The sequence below is a fragment of the Choloepus didactylus genome, chromosome 2 (assembly GCF_015220235.1).
Source record: "Choloepus didactylus isolate mChoDid1 chromosome 2, mChoDid1.pri, whole genome shotgun sequence".
Classification (NCBI taxonomy): domain Eukaryota; kingdom Metazoa; phylum Chordata; class Mammalia; order Pilosa; family Megalonychidae; genus Choloepus; species Choloepus didactylus.
Genome location: NC_051308.1, coordinates 125050080 through 125071412, shown reverse-complemented (window position 1 = coordinate 125071412; position 21333 = coordinate 125050080). Strand labels below are relative to the sequence as shown.

Genomic DNA, 21333 nt, shown 5'->3' with positions numbered 1-21333 from the left:
AACTGGGCTCATTTTTAAGTGGCATGTGAGAGGCCCCCAGCTGTGCTAAAACTTAGTTTGCGCCTTCACAGTGCTTATTGGACATTTATGACATGTATTTATACATGCTGATTCAGTGATATATTGAAGGTCAGCATAAATGGCGGACAGGATCAGTGAGAGAAAATAGTCTTTGTAGTGGTTATCAAGACAAGTGTGACTGTGCATCAGCATAGCCTAGGCCAATGGAAGGCAGAGGCTCCCAAGATTCCATGACACCCCCACATTCTAATTCTGTTATTGAGACTCCAGGCAGTTACCTGCTGTGCTCGGCCCTCCCTCCAGCACTCTCGTTGGAGACGGAACCACAGGCACTGCCTCTTGCTCTGAGCTCTGGCATCTTGAACCCTGTTTTTACGAATAAGGACTCTCAAGAATTGTGGAGTTAAATATTACAGTATCCTCCTCTCTATTTCTGCTTCAACGCATCTGATTTCACTTGTTTTTAATCCATCATATACTTGTTTCTTCCCCACAGTCTCGGTGTCCACCTCTTCTGCCACCTGCTTCGCCATGGCAGACTCATGCAGCACTTCCTGTGATCCCAGGACAGAAATGAACATCCAGGAAATCAACCAGGAATTGTGCTCCCAGCTGGCAAAGTGCAAACAGGATTTCAGAGACCTCTGGGAGAAATTCCTTCTATCCCAAGCTACTTCCTACTCCCTGGCCAATCAACTACAGAAATATAGTAAGTCCTATGGGGTCATGGACATCAGAGTGTCCCTCTAGGTTTTATCTTTTTCTCTCATACTTCAAAATGAATTTCATCCACACCAGAATCTTGGGGATGTAATAATAGGTATTTAACTTTCTATTTGCAAAGGATGGAAAATCAGGGGCTCAGGGGATTAAAACATATTTTCCAAGTTAGCAGTGAGAGCAAAAGTAAAACACTCCCAAATTTTCAGTTTTCAGGGAAGGTAAAATACGGTTGTTTCCCTTAGGAATGTGCTACAGTATTTCTCTAGGATCCTCTGTATATTGGATCAGATACTGAAAACATATAACATCACTTGTTGATCTAAATGCCTTGGTACTAATGGACTTGTATCAACTGAACCTTTCTACTGAGGCCCCATTGGCAAAGCACCGTTCTAAAGTTACCCTGGGGAAATGTCATGATAGTCCACTATGCCTGCCTTGGAGGAGCTTAAAGATGAGTTTTCTTCTCACTGAAACTCTGGGGCAGAGGCTCAGATGGGAAGAGGCAAGTCCTGCTTCCAGAAGCAGTCTTTCCTTCCACTTGAATCCAAGGAAACCATTTACCTTTCTGTGAGGTCGTGTGTGAATCTGGGGGAGTCAGAGCATCCATTACCCCCTATCTGTGTCTCCCTGAGCTGGCAAGCCTCTGTGCTTCACAGTGGCCAGTGGCTCCAGGTGGGCCGTCAGGATCTGAGCTATGAGACAAGGTGGTCAATGTGAGAACGAGGCTGAGTGGAGGAGACCACTAGACCCAGGTAAACCAGGCAAACAGGGGCTGCCGGCACGTGGGGCAGCCACTGCCCTCCCCATATTGTCCTTCAAAACTGGAAACCCATTGGCCTCAAGGGATCATGGGATCAGGGGTATGTGCACAACAGAATGAGCAATTACTTTTGAGTAAACCAATGAGAGGGATTTGTTTTATTGAAAATGACTGACATTTAGAAAGTAAAACTTAAAGCCTGCTAATAGGGAATTAAAGTTGAAAGCTTCTGGGAATGGATAAACTTAGTTTCATTAACATCTTTCCTGATAATTATAATATAAATGGGAAAAATGAAGTTGAAGAAGCAGCATATCTCCAAAAACTGTGTGTGAAGATAACAGTGCACTGGAGAACAGCAGGGAGCCTGTGGGCAGGATTCCTGGGTTCACATCCAAGAAGCTTGTCTTCTGTATGCCTGAGCTCGTCACCTGTTAAAATGGTCCTATAGGAGTACCTATAATGCTAAATGAATGAATTTTAATGCATAGATGAGCTAATTTTTGTCAAGATCCTGTAGCAGGGCTGGGCACAGTAAGAGTTACCATACTCTAAAAGTAATAACATTTTAATACGGCTTTCTTTCTATTCCTTTTAATTCAAACTTAGTAGTATTTGGTCTCATTTGTTTCAGACACTTATGGTCTTAAGGCTTATATTTTACACAATGATTTCTAGATAACCTATATTATCTCTGTAATATTAGAAATTCTTGAAACTCCCAGCAGAAGGAATATATCAGCCAGACAGTCTGAGGCCTTCCCAGCACACAGCAAATCTCTACTTCAGCTCTATTGCTTAATGTTCTACCTAAGGGGTTGCAAGGTTTGTACAGAGGCCCAGGACTTGTTGTCACACTTGAGGGGATGTGAATTTGGATTAATTCACTGCAGTTGGGTCATCTTTTTCAGGCTACTTTACCTGTCTATGAGCTAGCCGTGCAGTTGGGAGATTGAGAAATGAAGATGTGGAAATCCCAGCAGAGAGCCTTGTCCAGGGGTTATTTTGGGCCTTGGGATGGACGCTGCCTCCTCCCTTGAAGGCAGTGACCACAGCAGCATGTCCAGCTTTCCACTGAGCCAGGCGTGTCTTTCTTTCCTCAGAGGCCAAAGAGCATAAGGACATCCTGGAGTCTGTGCTGGGGGAGAAGCTGCAGTTTGAGGAGGAGGAGCTGGCAGAGAAGCCCGGAGCAGCTGCAGGGCTCGGGTAAGGAGGGCTCCATGCAGTGCTGGCTGGTGGGAAGGTGGACAAACCTCAGCCATGGGGCAGCCCAGCCAGGAGAAACAGGGGAAGGACAGAAATTTACAAGCCGTGTGCAGGTCAGACAATATTTATCAAATAATTAGAGAACAGTCAAATGTAAATGATGTTACTCAGATCCTTCTTTCATCTTTCTCTACTTCTAAGGGATCATGCTTGTCTTTCTTTCATTCAAAACAATGCTTTTTCTTGACTCCTCATTCTTTTGTCTTTTCTTCCTTTCAATGCACACCAGCTGTACCACTCCCACACCTCTATCTGGCTCTGTGTCCACTCTCTGCGTGGTGCACTCCATGTTAGACAAGGGAATGGGCATGGGGAGAGGGGAGGGCCTGAAGGGAAATCTTTAGGAAGCAGAGTTGGGACTGAAGTAGTTTTTTTTTCAAAGAGTAAAGCAGGAGTGTTATCAAGGAATCTTTTAGGAGGGGTCACAGATAAGATGAGGGCCTTTTAAAGCTTCCTTCTTTTGCAATGGTCAGGTAACCAAATGTGAGGCAAAATGGGGAGAAATCTTCTTGGGAATATTCTCACAGATGCCTCTGTCAAATCCTTACAACCTATCATTCACCTCTTTGCATTCTCAAATTTTCTCATGTTCCACTTAGGAAATACACTTCCCCAATTCCCGATCAAATGCAGGAGCTTGTCCTGCTGAAGCAGAAAATACAAGTAGGGAGAGATGTGGCTGACCTACTGAAACAGCTCTTCATAGACCTACTGGCCCAGAATCAACCTGATGACTGCCAGGGGCCAAGCTTTAGAGAGAAACTGGATGAAGGATGCAAGCTGGCAGAGTGCCTTTACTGAAAGCTCTGGTCGGGTATGTTGACCACAGGACCTGATGACACAGAGCTGCTCTAATTCCCAGGGTCACAAGAGTCACCCCACCTCCCCACCTCCACACATGGCATCTGTACCTGCTGTCTTCCTTGGCAGTGGGCATTTGAACCAAAACAGGATCAGGACTGCCTGGGTGGGAGCACAGACAAGAAACCCACTGGTTTGGAGGTCAGAGCATTTCAGACAACCTCTTCATCCCTGATAGAATATAGCCTTTTGGGAAGGAAGAAGCTTCCACTGAGATTTATGGACCAGAATAAGGATGTGAGAGGAGGTAGCTTGTGAGATTGGAAAGAGCCCAGAAGTAAATATCCAAGAATCTCCATCTGTAGCCTGAGCACAGTCCTTTCTAACTGTGCACCAGGGATTGATTTATCCTTGTGGATTTGGGTTGTCTCAAGTGTAATATGGGTGAAACGGTGTGTTACACCATTATGGTACCATCAAAAATGTAATATTCATGAAATCACTTTCAAAAAAGCAAAGACCTTCTGTTTGGGGTTAGTTTAGTTTCTTGTTGCAGTAGCACCTGGTAGTAGGAATACTGGTTTATACTGGAAAACTTTGCATAGAGAATTGCCCGAGTTAACAGAGCAGGAACAGATTTGTAGGTCCCCATGAAGGCCACTATGTATAGTGGGAAGTTAGGACTGTTTTCCCGTACTTTAGAGAAAGAAGTGGGTCTGTGTTGGAGCCCTGATGGGTCATGAAACTGCTGTGTTTGGCAACCAGCTTTGTGGCAGGGTGGAAGATATAGCTGGAGTAATTAAAAGAATTTATGGACAAGTAATATCTTCAATGTTTTGCCCAATTGGAGGCAGATTATGCTATGATAATGATCCAGATCTGAGACAATTTCCCTGATGGATTAGAACACCAATTCATTTCAGTAAAATTCTCAGTGTAACTTGAACTCATTCTAAACAACTGTGTCCCCATGAGCAGATAGGCCACATGTTTGTTGTAACAGGTGCAGTTTGAACTACTTAATGTGTAACAGGACATTTTTTAATGTGTTTGCAGAAAGTCATGCAGATGAGGAAGGTGAAGAAGAGGAAGAACGACTGGCTCCCAGGTAACAATGAATGATCAGGGCTTGGTAATTAGCAGGGAAAACATGGACAGTGTCTCCAAAAGAACAAAGAAGTCAAAACTAGTCCCAGAGTCCACATGCAAGAGGAAAGGAAAAGTGCTGATTGACGGATTTCATTCTCTTCACCGTAAATGACATGACTCTCGGAAACAAGGTTATTTATGCTCTTTATGGTACTGGGAGAGTTATTTGGACCTGATGTGAACCAGTATAGCTCAGGGATTTTCTGTACTCACAGAGACCACCTGTTCTCTCCTGTGTGGTTAAAACTGGGATGAGACGTATGTCCTCTTTCAGCAAGTTTGTCTGACATTTGGGCAGATATTTGAATAGAAAAGAATGTAACTAGAGCAAAAAATATCACATAAGTGAAAATATTGCAAGAAATTCGCAAGGAGGCACTGATATTGGGGAATCTACATGCCTTAGTAGCAAGAATTCCAAGGGTCTCTGCACATAAAAGTGAACAAAATGTATTCACAAGAGTTGGAGTCACTGCTATTGTTCTCCCTGTGGCCTGTGTGTCATGACTATGTACCACAGAGAGAGCCGAGCCCCTTCGTGTGTCATTCTGTGACCAGTGCACTGGTCACCCACTGCTCGCTCTCTCCCACCTCTACGCACTGCAATTTGCCCTCATCATAGGAGATTTGTTTTCTTCCATCTGAATGACTGTGGAATTTGCCTTCTGTGACCTCTCTTATGCCACCTGTCATGGCCAGCTGGATCTGTGATTTAAAGTTCTATTTTGTCAGTTCTATCAGGCTCAGAAGTAAAATGCAGGAGACACAGAGAGAGGATGAAGGCCTTCAGGTCTCACTAAGTGGATGCTGTTTGTCCTGCTCAAGTCACCACAACCTGCTTGATTCCCACAGTCCTCCCAGCAGTAGTGGGTTCACCTTGGATGACCATGAAATCTGCTTCGCTCTGGATGAACCCTGTGAGTACTCCATGGTAAACAGAATAAATTTCCACCTGGCCTTCCAGGAGGCTTCTTGTTCTTTGTGCTCACCATCACTTTCTAGGTTGAGAGATGTTGTGTCTGCACTCAAGTGGTGTGGACCCAACATAATTTCAAAGAGACTAGGAACAAATTTTAAGCACAGATATAACTGGGCCAGGCATCTTTGCACCCTTCCTTACACTGTCCTTAGATCCTGACTCACCTATAACATTGTCATCATAGACCACTGGTGGGTGAAAGACACCACACAGCCTAGAGTGGGAAGTGTAAAGGGGCCAGAACAAAATCTCAGCTACCACTGCCCCGTGGGTACAGCTGTGCCAGAAAGAGCTCCTCTTCAAGATGAGATATTGCATCTCTCCAGAAATATTGTTGCTAATATTTATCAATGAACGATGTCCTTGGAGAACATTTGGCTGCCCAAGTATGTTGGCAGCATTGACTCTAATTTTCGGGTGTCTATAACATGGTTCCTTGGTTCTAAACCCCCATTATCCTCAACAATAGCACAAGGAAAACACCATGACCATGGCCCATGTCTTGGACCTGGACCTTCCTCCCCACCTAGTGAATGGTCACAGGTTCTGTTGTCTGTATAGCACAAAGCATTCTTTTCTATTGAGTGTTTATAGATTTCATCCATCGGTCTATTATGAGTGGAAATTCTCATCTAAACCAAGATCAGTTAGGATATCTGATTGAGTAAATTCTCTATCTTGTGGCAAAGCACCTGAAAACCACAGAGGCAAGTTTGCCTTGATGTCTGGGGAGAAAAAGAGATGTTAGCTATTTGCCCAGACTCAGGGAAGAGGCAATTGTGATGAGGATCTACCTGATCATGCACAGTCTGTCTGACAGATCAAGAAAGCAAATCTGGTCACATGTCACAAGGCACAACCTGAGTTTTCTTGAAATATCCCTCTCACAAATGCCTATTATCACACCAAGATTACTTATATCCATGTATTTAGACAGTACCCTGGATATGTACTGCGAAAAGAAGGAACCCCTTTATGTGACGGTCCCTGTCTGAATTTATTTGCAGAAAAACCTGATAGGAAGGAGGAAGAAGGACAAGAGCCAATGTCCTCCAGGTAACTGAAAAATCACGGGCTGTTAAAGCAAGGGTGACCTCTGTAGATCTCAGATCCAGTGAAAAACACAAACTACAGAATATTCCTATCACATGATTTCAGCCATCCACAAAGTATCTCTCAGAAGAACACTGTTTTCTCTTTAGTTTTTGTATCAGACCCAGTTTAATTCATTTTTCAAGTTCAGTAAGTGAGTGTCTTTCTGACTCAAACTCACTAGTCTCTGGAATTTTCTGTAGTCTCAAAAATCACCTGTTCTCTCCTATGTAGATAAAACCAGAATGAGATGCTTATCTGGCCTTAGATCCTTGGCAGGTATTTTATACAAAGAAAAGTAACTAGAAAACCAGTGTCCATGAGGTGTGACAATATTGAGTGATAGAGGCCTAGAGTCATAGGATCTCTGGGGGTCTAATAATACCCCAGGAACATTTATTCACTTGGCCTCTATATGTAAATGCAAAAATAAATACCCAAGTGATAAAGCAATTCTTATGCTTCTATTTGTCTGCTGTGTGTCATATAAGTTACCATGCGGGTTCATGAGAATTTTATGCACCCAGTCCTCTGAGCAACTGCCCCATTAGCAGGCACACTGTGCCCTAGTCATAAGAGGATTTTTCCCACCCCCTTTCAGGAGATGTTCCCTCGCCTTTAGGAACTCTCCACTAACCTTCCAGAGGACTAGCTGGGATGCTGTACTGTTCTGTGCCCTCACTCTTTGTTTAATTCTCTATCCTCCATACCCCTCTACACTCACCATGGAGGTGCAAAAGCAGGAGGAAATGAATGAGGTACATCCGGACACAGTGGATGAAGGCTCCTTGCCTCCCTTCGGTTGCCATGAACTATCTGACTACCAGGAGCCTCCCAGTAACATGGCTCTCGTGTCTGATGAGCCGGAATTCTGCTCTCCTCTGCATGAGGCCAGTGAGTATTCCTATCATAGAGAGCAAATCTGCTGCTGGCCTCCTGGGTAGGCTCTATATTCTGTGTACTCAACACCTCTTATCTACACTGAGATGTATAGTCTCTGCCAGTGGCCCTGTTGACCCATCTTTGTTTGAATGTGGCTCTAGTCCCGAGTTTAAGCACAGATATCAAGGTCAGGTGTCTTTGCACTCTTCCTGTTCTTTCACTACATGTCTCTCACCCAGGCCTTCTCTGGTCACTGGAGGGTGGAGGTAACTGGCCAGGCAGAGTGGGGAGAATGGAGGGATCAAGGAAAATCTTAGGCACCACTGTAAGACATGCACACAGCTGTCTGCAGAGCTCCCTTTTTAAGAGAACATCTTGATTCTCCTGAAATATTCTTGAGACTATTCATCTGTGGGCAGGGTCCATTGAACACATATTCAAGTCTTAGGAGGTCAGCCCTCTTGACTCTAATATTGGGACATATTGGTTGCATTTTCCCTGAGCTGTAACGCCCAGTCTGTTTCACGGGAAACTCTTTGCTATGATTACACCATGTGTACAGTAGCAACTATCTGACCATTTTATTTAAGATGGGACCTCTCACCTGTTTTTCAAATTTCTTGCAAATTTTCCTGGAGAGCATGTTTAATTCTCCAAGGAGGCCGTTAGTCTTGTCTATGTTTGGAGATGACATTACTATGTGTACTTGGCTCTGAACCACAGGCTTTATTTACACGGCCAGTGCTGTCTAAGAGGCTGTGTGAGTCCCAGAATACAAACACCACTATCTTTGTGTGTGTCAGCAGTTTCCCTTGAAAGGAAAGCCAGACCCCTAGCACTCCACCGTCTGCATAAACGGTCCAGGACCTTGTTTTCTGTGGATCTAGTCTAAGAGTAGATATGCATCTAAACCAGGTAACACAAGGGTATCTGGTTTGGCAGTGGTGGAATCTGGCAGCAAATCCCCTAGAAATTATGTGAGCGAATGATGCACTGTTTTGGGGGAAGAAACAATTTAGCAGCTTCATTCTCTCAGGGCCAAGACATTGTGATATTGATCTAACACATAGGGATCTGGTCCCAGAAATCACGTCCTGCACTTCTCATGACACCTCCTGACGCCTGCCATAGGATCCCTTTCACAACATACCCTTCTATTTCCTGGAATATATTTAAATACCTTTGCTTGTGTAGTCCCCTTGGTTTCCACCTTTGAAGTGGGAACTGAGTAACGTATTTGTCACTGTCTGATTTTATTTGCAGAAAATCAAAAGGAACACCGGAATATAGAAAGAAAAAGGCCAGTGACCCTGACGTAAGTCTAAATACACATGGGTTACTAATGCAGCGGTGACATCTAGAGGGCTCACATGAGGGGAAAAACAACAACTACTGCTTATGTCTAATTTTCAATTTAGCCAACCATGAAGTATCTCTTTGAGAACTTCTTCTCTTTTCCTAGCAGTTTTTCTACTGTTTTCTACTTCTTAGTAATTTTCCAGGTCAGTTATATAGATACAGACTGACCAAAGGCTGAGGTATCCAGTGTCAGAGATTTCTTCAATTCACCAACATTGCTTCTCATCTCCTGTGTTGTTAAAATCACAGTGGGATGCATATGTCATTTCTGCATTGTTGGCCTTGGCTCTGGGCAGGCATTTGATGGCAATAAATGTAACTTGAGGAAATAATTCATATCCCATGGAAATATTAAAAGAAAAATCCCTAGAGGTCAAAAGATCTCTGCCAGTTGACAACAGCACAAGAGCCTATGTTCATAAACAGGCTTCCAAACATTTATGAGAATTCTGCGTGGTGGTCTTCTTGGAGAAATAACTTGCAGAAATATCTGCTGAAGTCCTCAGGATTTACCATTACCCTATCCGCTCTTAAATGTCCCTTTTATCCCACCTTAGGAAATACCATTTCCTAATCCAAGAGCAAGCACGAGAGCTGACCCAGTTGTGAAAGAAGTTGTGGTTAGGGAGATGTTTCTCTGACCAGCTCAGTCAGCACCTTGAGGACCTCTTCAATCACAAGGACTCCGACAACTTCAAGACACAGCGCTTTTCAGAGCAACTGGTTGAGGCGCGCAGACTGGCAGCGCATGTTTACAGCAAGTTCAGCACAGGTAAGATGGCCATCAACCCTGCTTCCATTGAGCCTCCAAGTTCTCAGATTCACAATAGATCCGCACCTCCACACTGCCACAAGTGGCACTGGTACCTGTTGTCCTGTGTTCCAATTCACATTTGGGGCCTCAACAGTATCAAGACTAGCTGGGTGTGAGCACTGATGGGAAAGACACTGGGGTGGAGGTCATAGGATCAAAAGTGTCTCCTTCATCTTTGATGGAACATAGAATTTAGGGCAGAAGAGAGCATCCATCAGTCTCAACAGACAGAAATAAGGATGTGACAGGAGGCAGCTTGTTGGAGGGAACAGAGCCCTGTAGGAAATAGCCAAGTTTCCCAGCACTAGCCTGAGCAGTGTCCTTACAGTTTGTGAGTGCCTTATTTTTCCTTCATGGAATTTTGTTTCCTCATCTGTAATTGGCTCAAAGAATATGTTTCCTCTTTGACACCAGCTATTCTGCATACCAAAAGAGGCTATATTCATGAATGCATGCAAGAAGGAAAAAAAATCCTCACTCTTCTGGATTAGTTTAGAGAATTAATATGGTAGAATCTGGTTTTGGGAACATTGGTTTATGCTGGAACACTTCCTTAGAGCATTTACCCTGTACTATGGAAGATGTGGACTTGCAGTTCCCTGAGAAGTCCCTGGAAGTATGGAGAGAAGTGGGACAGGGGCATTGGTCTTCCCAGGAGTGTAGGAGCAGATCTATGTGAAGCCAAGATGGGGTAGAGAGAAACTGTGTCTGGGATCCAGCTTTGTGGGAGGATGGAAGACAGATCTGGAGAAGATTAGCAGGTGAGTGAAAAAGAATCCCGTGATAGGATTGCTCATTTTCAGGCACAGCACATCCTGATTTGTGATCAACAGAGTGGGGACACTTTGACTTATGGATCAGAAAACCATGAGGGCCAATTAGTTAAAACCAAATTGAGACTGGTCTGTACGTTTCTCTGAGTGTATTGTTAATGCATTCATAGATAATTATGTCTCCACGCTCCCATACGCCTCTCTTCGTAATGGGTGATGGGAGAACTATTAACATCTGATTGGATATCTCTGTATTTGTTAGCAGAAAATCATGAATTTAAGAAGTATGAAGATATACAAGGACTCCCTGTTCCCAGGTAATAATGATGAGGGTCTGGTTGGTAAAATATGGGGATGGTGCCTGAAAAAACAGATGAAGACTTCAATGATTCCAGATGCAAGCAAAAACAATTCTACTGATTGTACCCATTTCAGCCACTCATCCATGATGACACTGGCCAATGACACATTTCTCTTACCTCTTTGTGGTGCACATGGGGGCAGAGGGCACTAAGGTGAACTAAATAGTCTTAGGGATTTCTTGACCTCTTACAAACCATTTGTCCTCCACTGTGAGTTAAAAATCACAGTGACACACATTTCTCTTTTCTTCATGGTTGACCTGATATTATGGCAGATATTTCATAACAGAAAAAGTAAGTAGACAAAATTTCACATGATGAGACAATATCAAGAGGAAGAGGCCTAGAAGGCACAATGCCGCAGGGCACATACTCAATAGATGGATGAAGAAAATATATGTATATGTTAGCAAACTTGAACCAGAATTCTGCTTGGAGAGCTGTTGGGGATATGCTCATAGAAATCTCTATGAAAGCCTTTATAACATTTTATTCACTCATTTCCACTCTTAAATTTACTCCCCATATGACCTCAGGAGTTTCGAATTCCTATTTCAATCTCAGGAGAGAGTTAACATGGTTAAGGCAGAAAGTGGAGGAAGGGAGGCAGGCATCCTTCCTACTCAACCAGCACTTCAAGGACCTCGTCACTCACAATGACCCTGACAAGTACCAGACACAGAGCTTCCTGGAGCAACTGGTAGAGGGATGTCAGATGGTAAAGTGCCTCGCATATAAACGCAAGACAGGTAAGTTGGCCCAGGCTCTGCTTCCACTGACCTGCTCCACGTTCCTAGACTCACAGGAGACTCCATACCCCAGCACTTCCACAAGATACATTCATACCTGATTTCCTGCAATTAGCTTCACCTTTGTGGCCATGACAGGATCAGGTCTGCCTGGGCAGGAGCAGAAGAGAAACACACTGGGGTGGATGTCATGGGATTAAAAATGTCTCCTTCATCCCCAGTGCAACTTGGACTTTAGGGCAAATAGCAGCTTCTCTCAGCATCCATGGGCAGAAAGACGAATGTGAGAGCAGAAATCTTGTTTGAGTGTATAGAGCCTAATGTGAAATGTGAAAGTTTCCCAGCCTCTAGCCTGAGCATTGCATTTATTAAATGCGGACTATTGATTTTTCCATCCTGGATTTCTTTTTCCTCATATGTAAAAGGCCTGTGTGGTTTCTGTGGCAATCCAATGAGTGAATATTCATGAATTCATTTCAAGAAGAGCAGAAGCCCCCTAACTGTAGCAGGAGTTTTGAAGACTTCATGAAGTGGAACTGGTGGTCAATTATGGTCTATAAAAGAAAGTGTTACATAGGAAGCATTTCCCCTGATTAAACAGCAGGTGCCAACCTGCAGATCCCTGAGAAGTCCTTGGATGTATTGAGAGAAGGAGGACAGGGCTCTTAGACCTCTCCTTAAAGAAAGGAGTACATTCTACATGTGGCTGTGTTGGGATAGAGCCACTGAGCTCTGTGGGCCAGCCTTGTGGCAGGATGAAGAAAATTGGAGAATTCCAGAGGAAAGATGGAGAAATATCCTGTGAGATGATGGGCAGAAGACATTTTTCACATTTGCCCAATTTTACACAGAGAATACCATGCTGGTGGGATTAGGGGCACCTTGCCAGTTGAACCAGAAATTCATGCCAGGCCATTCCTGTAAAAATAAAGTATGAGAATTTCAGTAGAGCCTCTCACTGGATTCTGACCTGCTGCAGGATAATTTATGTCTCTACGTATGCATAGGATGTTGCCTTTATAAGGGCAAAATGAGAACTTTTAATGTCTCTCTGGATTTTTCTGAATTTTTTTTTGCAGAAAACTATGAAGATGAGGAGGATGAAGAAGAAGAATCACTGGATCCCAGGTGAAAAATAAATGATCAAGGTCTGGTAGTGTACAGATTAAACATGGGGAATATCAAGAAATACCACACAAAGAGGAACAAGGTAACCATGCATTCTAGACTCAAAGATGAACAAAAGCTAATGAACATCTAATATCAAGTGTAGAAACAATGATGACATAGCCTTTTTAACTGGGTGTCTATTTTCTGTGGGTACTTGGAGTCACTCATTCCTAAGTGAACTAACTAGTCTCAGGGATTTCTTGCACTCACAGAAACCACATGTTCTCTCCTGTATGGTCTAAACCAGGGTGAGCTGCATATCTGTCTTCTGCACTGTTAGCTTTAGTTCTTTGGCACTGAGCAACGGCTGTTCTATCTTTCCTGCCTCCATGCCAGTCGCACTGTATCCTAGACAGATTAGGATTTTTTTTTATCCTTACAGCAATGGCCCCTTGCCTTCTGAGACCTCCCACCTAGATTTCCTATCAGGTCAACCTGGGACATGGTGGTGTCCAATCCCTCTTGCATTAATCATCTGTCCTCCCAACCTTGCTAGGCTCAGCAGCGAACTGGAGAAGGACACAATGGAGGAAGTCCTGCAGGACACAGTGGATGAACATTATTTGAGTCCTTCCAATCACAGAGACCTGACTGATTCCCAACAGCCTCCTGCAGCACCTCCACTCAGTTTCATGAACATGGAGTCTTCTGTGTTCTGGATGTACCCAGTAAGTACTCTCATTGTAAGGAAAATAAATTTGCAAGGGCCTCAGAGATAACTCCAGATACTTTCATCTCAAAACTGTCTAGACTGAGAGGTGTTGTCTTGGAGGTGGGTTCTATCAATACATCTTGGTTTCAATCAGACTCTAGGATAGAGTTTTTTGCACCGATAGCAGTGGGTTAGGTTGCTTTGCTGTCTTCCTAGCTCCAGGCTCTGACTTTCTCACCCTGGCCCACTTTGGCAAGTGCAGGCCATTGATCCCAAGGTAGGCCAGAGTGGGGAGACTGCTGTGACCATGGCCACCGTGCAGCCGTCATGAGCACACACTCAGAGCAAGTTTCTGTCAAGTCTCCTTCTTTAAGGTGGTCTTCCCCACTCTCATCCCTTTACCCATTGCGTTTCCTGACCTGCACCCGCCAAGCTCCTCTGGCAGTGACCACATGATGGCAGTCTTCCCCAGCTGTTTTGGAGGTCTCCTGTCATGATTCCCATTTACAAACCTTTCTTTCTGCTGCCTCTGAGGTGGTTTACATCCTTCTGCTTCTTGATCCCTTGATATTAAACAATAATCCTCTCTGTTCCCAGTTGTTTCACTAATGTCAAAGCTCTTATCTTGTTCCCCATCCTCTGTGAATGCCATGGTTTCCTTCCTTGCACAGCAGTAATTATGTTACACTTTCTGAGTTCCCAGTTTTAGCCATATGTCTAATCTCAGTGCTATAAATCTCATCTGATCCATCAACACCCCATGCCCCACATGGCAGTACAACCAATTTTTTTAGCAAAGCAGGGAGTTTACCCTTCCCTTACTCTGCATCTAAATCCATGTAGTTGGCCAAGAGATCCTTGAGATTACAGCCGTATAAGCATGAATAGATTAATGTCCCACTTTTCATATCTTCTCACTTGGACTATTTTTCAAATTTTCGTTCAAATGAGAAAATGGATTATAAGGAGACTTTACTTATCAAATCATCTTATAGAAAGAGGAAGAGAGTCTCTAGGTTCTCTCAGTATATCTGAATATTTGATTGGGAAATCATAAAATTTGGAGAGAAACCTCTTTTGGTCAATGAAAGGCATAGTTAGTGACTTTTCCTCTTAAATTTTCATCCTCAGTCCTGTTGTCAGTTTCTCTCTGAGGTACAAAATAGCAAAGGCTTTTCTCAGGATTATAGAAAGTTAAAAAGGAATGATTAAATACATATTTATTTTGCAATTATTGTATGCAATGCCCCTTACCAAGTGAGTTCTGTGTAAGCTATAACTCATTTAATCCTCACAGGGATATCCGTTTGTGTTTGCAATTCCAGTTTAGATTCCAAGGCTCAACAAGGTCTTTAAACTTGCTCAAGATAACCCAGCTGGGGAGAGAAGGGAACACTGGCCTTTGTCTGCCAGAATCCATAGCTGAGGCCCTGCCCACCACTCTCTGCAGATCCAAAGATCAAGCAGGAATGGGTTCTCACCCCTACTTTCAGTTCTTTATTGTAAATTACTGTGAAATTATTTTAATGTAAACAAAAAATTGTAAGTCTGGTAGAAAACAGTCCAATATTCTCTCACAGATTACTTAACTCCTAAAATATCGGAGCACTTATTTCTGAAACTAAACCAGCAGCATTTCCAGTCCTTCCAGGCAGAGCTCAGCTCCCTGAGGCTCTCTGTGGAAATATCAGAAGGGCTGGAAAGCCCATAGCTCTTCTCACCACTCCCAGCCCCAGGGGTTTCCTCCTCTCCCTCAGAGTCCCAGGGAGGCCTCTAACTTGGCTCTGTGGAGGCCCTTGCAAAGCTGCAGAGCTCTGTCTCAGAATCACCCACAGGCAGGCCTGGGGCTCCCCCAAGGACTGTGGGAAATTCTCAGGCACCCGTCTCAGAAGGGAGGTGTGTGTGATATGGCTTGGCCCCTCTAATAGATCATGTAAAATGAGCCAGGAGAATCCAAATTCACCTATGCACAAGGGCTGAGATGAATGAATGGAAAGTCTAAATGACAGAAATGTCCCCCCTGGATTTTGGGGTCACTGACAGTAACAAGTGACTAGTGTGCACCGTGCACAGCCATGACCCTCAGCAGTGCTGCAGGCGGTCTGCTCCTGCCCATCCTCCAGGACAGAGAAAATCTGTGGAGACTTTTATCTGCACTTGTTTGTATGTGTGTAGAGCTCTATGCGATTCTGTCACACGTGTAGATCCACGTAACCACCTCCACCATCAAGATACAACAGTTCATCCCCACAGGGCTCCCTCATGCTTTCCCTTTATAACCACGTCCACCTGTCTGTCCCTAACCCTTGGTGACCACTGCTCTGTTCTCCATGTCTGTAATTGTATTTAAAGAATGTTATATGAATGAAAATAATGCTATATAAATGGAATAATGTAGATATAGCCTTTTGAGATTGGCTGTTTTCACTTTAATGTCCTTGAGATTCATCCAAGTTTTGTGTTATCAATAGTTCTTTCCATTTTACTGCTGAGTAGTATTCCACAGTATGGGTGAAGGACAACTGAGCTGTTTCCAGTTTGGGGCTATTATAATTAAAGCTGCTCTAAACAACAGCAACAAAAATGTAGGTAGCTTGGAAACAACTTACATTATTATATGCTCTTTTCTTAGGGGATTCTCCCAACATAAAAACAAACTGGTACAGTACATGAGAATTTTGATAAAATATTCCCCATTTTTCCTACAAATGCAGATTCTCATCAATACTTAATTTTAATAAATATCAGCAGAGGGGAGCTGAGGGTTAAAAGCAACATGATGAAATTAAACAGTGATATATTAAAAACTATCCTAGACCTTAACTGGAAATATCATTTGAAGAAGATCAGAGTAGGGAAAACTCATTCTCCAGCATTTTTTGAGAAGGGCGGGGGTGGGGTGATTAGTCACTGTACCTTTAATTGGAGGGAGGAACGAGAGAAAGCTGCTAAAGTCAAGTCAGTCTGAAGCTGCATGGTTTTACTGGAAGACAACATCAATCTCCATGGAGGACTAGTAGCAGAGGGGCATCTCATTTTTAATGGGGAATGCATTGAAGGTTGCCCCAGAATAGGTGAGGGGACTACAACTATGTGAAGAGCTGAAGAAAATGAGGTTAAGAATGGAGAATAAAAGACCATATAGGATGAAAGCATCAAATATTTGAAGGACTTAGGAGGAAGGGAGACAGATTTATTTGGTGACACTCCTGGGCTGAATAAAGTCTGCATGAAGAGTACAGGTTAACAGGTGTTGGCCACATGAGCAGGTCCACTCCTGGCCACCAGAGGCGTCTAATGGCACAGTGGCTGCTTGTGGAGAGTGAGCACTCGTTTGTATGTGAGCAGAAACTGCGTGAGGTGCCTGGGGGCCCAGAGAGGATCTTGCACTAGTTGCCCTCTCTGTGGTTCCAATTTTAAGGTCATCCATTCCATGTTTAGCAAATCCTTCATCAAACAGCTTTGTTTTTTAGATATTTTACTATTCAGCTCAATAGGAGATACCATAAACGCTTACAAAGGGTACCAAATTACTGAGGGAAAAGAAGTACTAAACTGTCTTTTGAGGAAATATGGAGGGTACAGCTGGTCAAGGGAAGAGCCTACATACAAAGATCAGGAAGCTAGAAGGCACATGGGTACAGCAATTATAGGGAACAATTTGTATACAGGAGTCAGGGGAAGTGAATTAAATAAAGAAAATTGGGGGCAGAATTTGCAAAACTGTAAAGGAAACATGAAGAATTGAGATTTGTGTAACAGGCAGTGGAGGTGAACTTTCACAAGTAGCAGAGCAACATGATAAGAACAAGACTTTAGGGTAATGAGATTGGTAAGATATTTGATAGTGTGAGAGGGAAGGATCTGAGAAAGCAGTTAGAAGATTGCAAGAATCCAGGCATCAATGATGAGAGTCTGCTATAAGATGCTGGCAGCAACATGAAGTTGTAACAGATACATGAATGACCGTTCTAAGAAAACACTCCAACAAACCTTAATGAGAATGGGAGGCATTGGGGAGGGGAGACAGAAGCACCCTACATTAATGGGGTATGCTCCCTTGGGGTCAGTCTCCCAGTGAGCCTGATGGGAAGTTATGTGAGATGATTTGAAGTCTTTCTTTATTCCACTTTCTGAGAGTGTGCATTTATTTCTCTGTAGATATATAAATGTGTTTGGTTATGGGGTATGCTCCTGATATCCTTGGAGGGTGTTGACATGTAGGGATTACGCCTGTGTTACCTGTGTAATCAACCACAGGTTCTGCTTCAGAAACACTTCTGGACCCTAAGGGTCCAATAAGAGGCTTAGACCCATACTGCATTATGTACAGCTGCTAGTGACCACTATGTAGCAAAGGAAAGTATGCCTGTGTGGGTAGGAGAAGGAGTGGATACAAGTTCCCCAAAAGAGGACATTCAAAAGGCTCCAGTACCCTGAAAATTCACAGAATGTGGTTCTGAGTCTAGAGATGCCCAACTCAGTTTTCAAGGTATCATCCAGAAGCCTGGAGTTCCAACTTGTCCTTTTCTTTCATTCCTCTAGGTAGAGATAAACAACGCCTTCTCTCCCATCCCTGCAGCCTGTCTAGAACATTCTCTCTAGAATAGTAGCCTAGGTTTCATAGTAACAGAACAATACATGTGTTGTCATCTAAGAAGAAGAGTGTCCCGGAGGGTGTCTATCAGAGAAAGAACCTAGATTGATCATCACACACCCCCTTCTGCTTTCAGCTCCCAGCTGGGATACCTGTCACCCAGGCCCTATGATTGGAGCCTGGAGTGACTACATGTCAGATGTGCAAGCTTTGCAACTGCAGCTGATGCCAAGCCCCCTTGTGAACAACTGGCTCCAACTGCAGCTGGATCACCAGTGGATTAGTGGTGATTACACACCTAGGTTCAGTCCTTTCTCCAACATCTGGAGCTTCACAGCCAATGTCGACTCTGGAAACCAATGGCCACCTTTTCAAGGTAGGATAGCAAAGGGGAATAAGAATCTCTACTTGTCCTGTTTCTCATCACAGAGGACTGGGTGGAAGAAAGAATGGGACCTATCCCATGCTTGCTTAAGGTCTGGTTGAAACCTGTGTGTCTCTGACATTGTGAGGTTAGTAAGTTCAAGGGATTTAGGACCAGCTCTGTCCCAGGTCCTGGGATGGTGGCTTACCAGTTTCTTCACTTGTCCAAGTTCCTTAGGTTTTAGGTACTTCCGTCTCAATTCCCTCTTCTGTGAAACCAGGAAAATAATGTCCAATTCCAATGTTTGTTAAGAGCATTAAGCAAGCATTAAGAGTGCCTAATTCAATCATATTTATTCAATAGTCTATGAATATGTAATATCTAACCCTTGTATTTTCTGAGGTCCGTTAACATTGACTTCACATATATTATTATATCTGAGTTAATTTAGCTTTTACAACCTTCTCAGAAGGCTTGTTTGCCAGTTCTCTTCCTCCTCTCTCAGCATCCCTCATCAAGGCATTTTCCCCACTTAGGCACATTGTGTAAATGTGTAAATCATCGCCCAAAAATCCAGTCTCCTGATACATGAAGCTTCTTCTTGTGTTCACTGTTCATCCCCACTCCTGTATTTTAAAAAAAGATACTTTCATAAAGTAAAGTGTGGAAATCAACTTCTTTTAAGTTATTCTTTTTAATTAGTCATCTCCACACATTTGCATTGGCCATGCCTTCAATTTTATTCTCATCAGGGTCTGCTTTTTCACAATTTTCTTAAAACTGAGCTTTCAACACAGCAGTTCTGTTTTATCTAGGTTGTGTTAATTACTAGGTGCTCAGCTGTACAAGGAGACCCTTACTGTAAAATGAGGGAAAGACCCACGTTATGAAGTCATAGTAAGGATCAAATAAGTTTATCACAAGCGCTGATCTCACCCCATGTAAAGGGCTTATAGAAAGTGCCCAGTATCAGTTAGGGAAATTCAGTGCTCCTCACAAATGACATTTAAATTGGAAGTATGTGATGATGTTTTCTCTTCCCTTTTGCTGCTTTCCTTCTTGATTTCCCACAATACCAGCTGTGGCTCAGGTCTACCAGCTAGGTCACTCTTGCTCCTCCCCACTTCCTCCATAGGACAGATCATGAAATCAGCCCCGTGCTAGCATTTGCAGATCGGGTAGTTGTGGTCCGTGTAGTTTTATTCTCATACTTCCCACCCTGTGATTTCTCCCTGGTCCCTAAGAAGCCACCTGTTCTCTTGTTCTTGTTTCTACATTTTTACCAATTCCAACAGGATTAGAATGTCACTTTCAACATCTCAAAAATTGTCATTAAATATATTTTGCAATACATATACACGTGCACATTTATGTTTGTTTACATTTATGTCATATAAATGATATACTTTTCAAATATACATTATGTAGTGCATGTATATATGGCATATATCATGTATTTATGCAAATGGACTAAATTCCCCGATTCTAGTCTTCAATGGTTCTTTTATTTTTTTCTTGGAATTTTTCTTCAATTTTTGGCTTTGCTTCATTTCTGTCCAGTTTCTCCATTTCCAATAGCACAGGATGATTTCCTTGCCTTTGCCTTCACCATCTAAGAATTTTTTCTTTTTAGTAATTCAACTTTTATTCAATATTCAATCTTGGGTGCCTGTTTTCTCCTGGCTATCAGAACATTACTCTTTAATGGAAGAAAGTTCAACAAAAAAGAAAATTTCAATGTGTCTCTGATAGCTTTGATCACCCCTGGAATTTCTAGATGGTCTTTCTTGTTATCCTCACCTTATGTTCTTTATGGCCCTCTTAGTTGTAAGAATATGTCACAGTAAGTTTACGAATAACAATGGAACCTGTTTGGCTGTGGTTTTATTTTTCATAAATGGGTTTTGATGCTTCCATAGGAATGAAAACCTCTCTGAAGGTGGAGTGTGATTCTCTTGACAGCTCAGCAGCCAACAATCATGGGTGTCAAATCACTGGCCATGATAATACCACCTCTGACTTCAAACAGAAGATCATGAGAAGAAAGTTGCGTTTCCACAAGTGGAAATTAGTGTGCAGATTCCCAGGCCTTCATATTCAGGCATAGAGGTAATCACATCTATGATTCTTTGGCATAGTTTTCCCTTATTGCTTTTTATATGGGAGTCTAGCTCATTCTCCCACTATCTTTTTACTTCCTTATTCTCCCATGCCACACCATACCAACTCCATCTGCTATTTGCTTTCTGAACTCTGCTTTGTTCCTGCAGCTGCTGTCCTTTCACTGTGCCTTACAATCACACAGAAATCCTAATATCTTCATCAGTATCATGGGAGCATTTTATAAGCCCCTAAAACCTAATTACTTTACCTGAAATCAAACACTTCTCTGCATTCTCTTTCCTGCTCCCCAACTTCATTGCCTTTTTCCTTGGAACATTGTCTTAATAAATCACTTGCACCTAAATCCTACACTTTGGTCTTCTTCTGATCTGATCCAGGACAAATCTTAACCCTCAACTGTACCTTTGAAGTAGAAGTGTGAAATCTGAGGCGGAAGAGCCCACTTTACAAAATCTTGGATCTGAGCCCAGAGTTCAGTACTGGCCTGGAGTCAGGTTTCTCATCAGTCCCAGAGGTGCAGGGCTATGCTATTCTGCATGGGCCTTCTAACATTTGTATTTCTCATGGCCACAGCTGAGCTGGAATTAGCAGGAAGCCTTTGCATGTCAGCCTAAAGGGACATTGGTCCACAAGTAGATGCAGAGACTGGGATTTCTAAAAGGCAGGGAGCATGAATTTTCTTAGACCTTTGAC

General features: G+C 43.1%; 1 protein-coding gene across 1 annotated transcript; it reads left to right on the top strand.

The window, feature by feature from the left end:
- Positions 1 to 552: 552 nt before the first annotated feature.
- LOC119513232 (neuroblastoma breakpoint family member 4-like) lies at positions 553 to 20623 on the top strand. Its single transcript, XM_037808234.1, has 15 exons — positions 553 to 730; positions 2611 to 2713; positions 3373 to 3436; positions 4631 to 4682; positions 6710 to 6758; positions 7396 to 7734; positions 8940 to 8991; positions 9681 to 9807; positions 10885 to 10939; positions 11549 to 11733; positions 12813 to 12861; positions 13400 to 13571; positions 15313 to 15451; positions 18289 to 18528; positions 20436 to 20623. Exons 1-15 carry the CDS (start codon positions 553 to 555, stop codon positions 20621 to 20623), a joined length of 1992 nt encoding a protein of 663 aa, XP_037664162.1.
- The last annotated feature ends 710 nt before the right edge of the window (positions 20624 to 21333 follow it).

Coding starts and splice junctions, on each gene's coding strand:
- LOC119513232 (XM_037808234.1), top strand. CDS start 553: ATGGCAGACTCATGCAGCACTTCCTGTGATCCCAGGACAGAAATGAAC. Junction 2,714..3,372: donor GGAGCAGCTGCAGGGCTCGG/GTAAGGAGGGCT, acceptor TGTTCCACTTAG/GAAATACACTTCCCCAATTC. Junction 4,683..6,709: donor GAAGAACGACTGGCTCCCAG/GTAACAATGAAT, acceptor ATTTATTTGCAG/AAAAACCTGATAGGAAGGAG.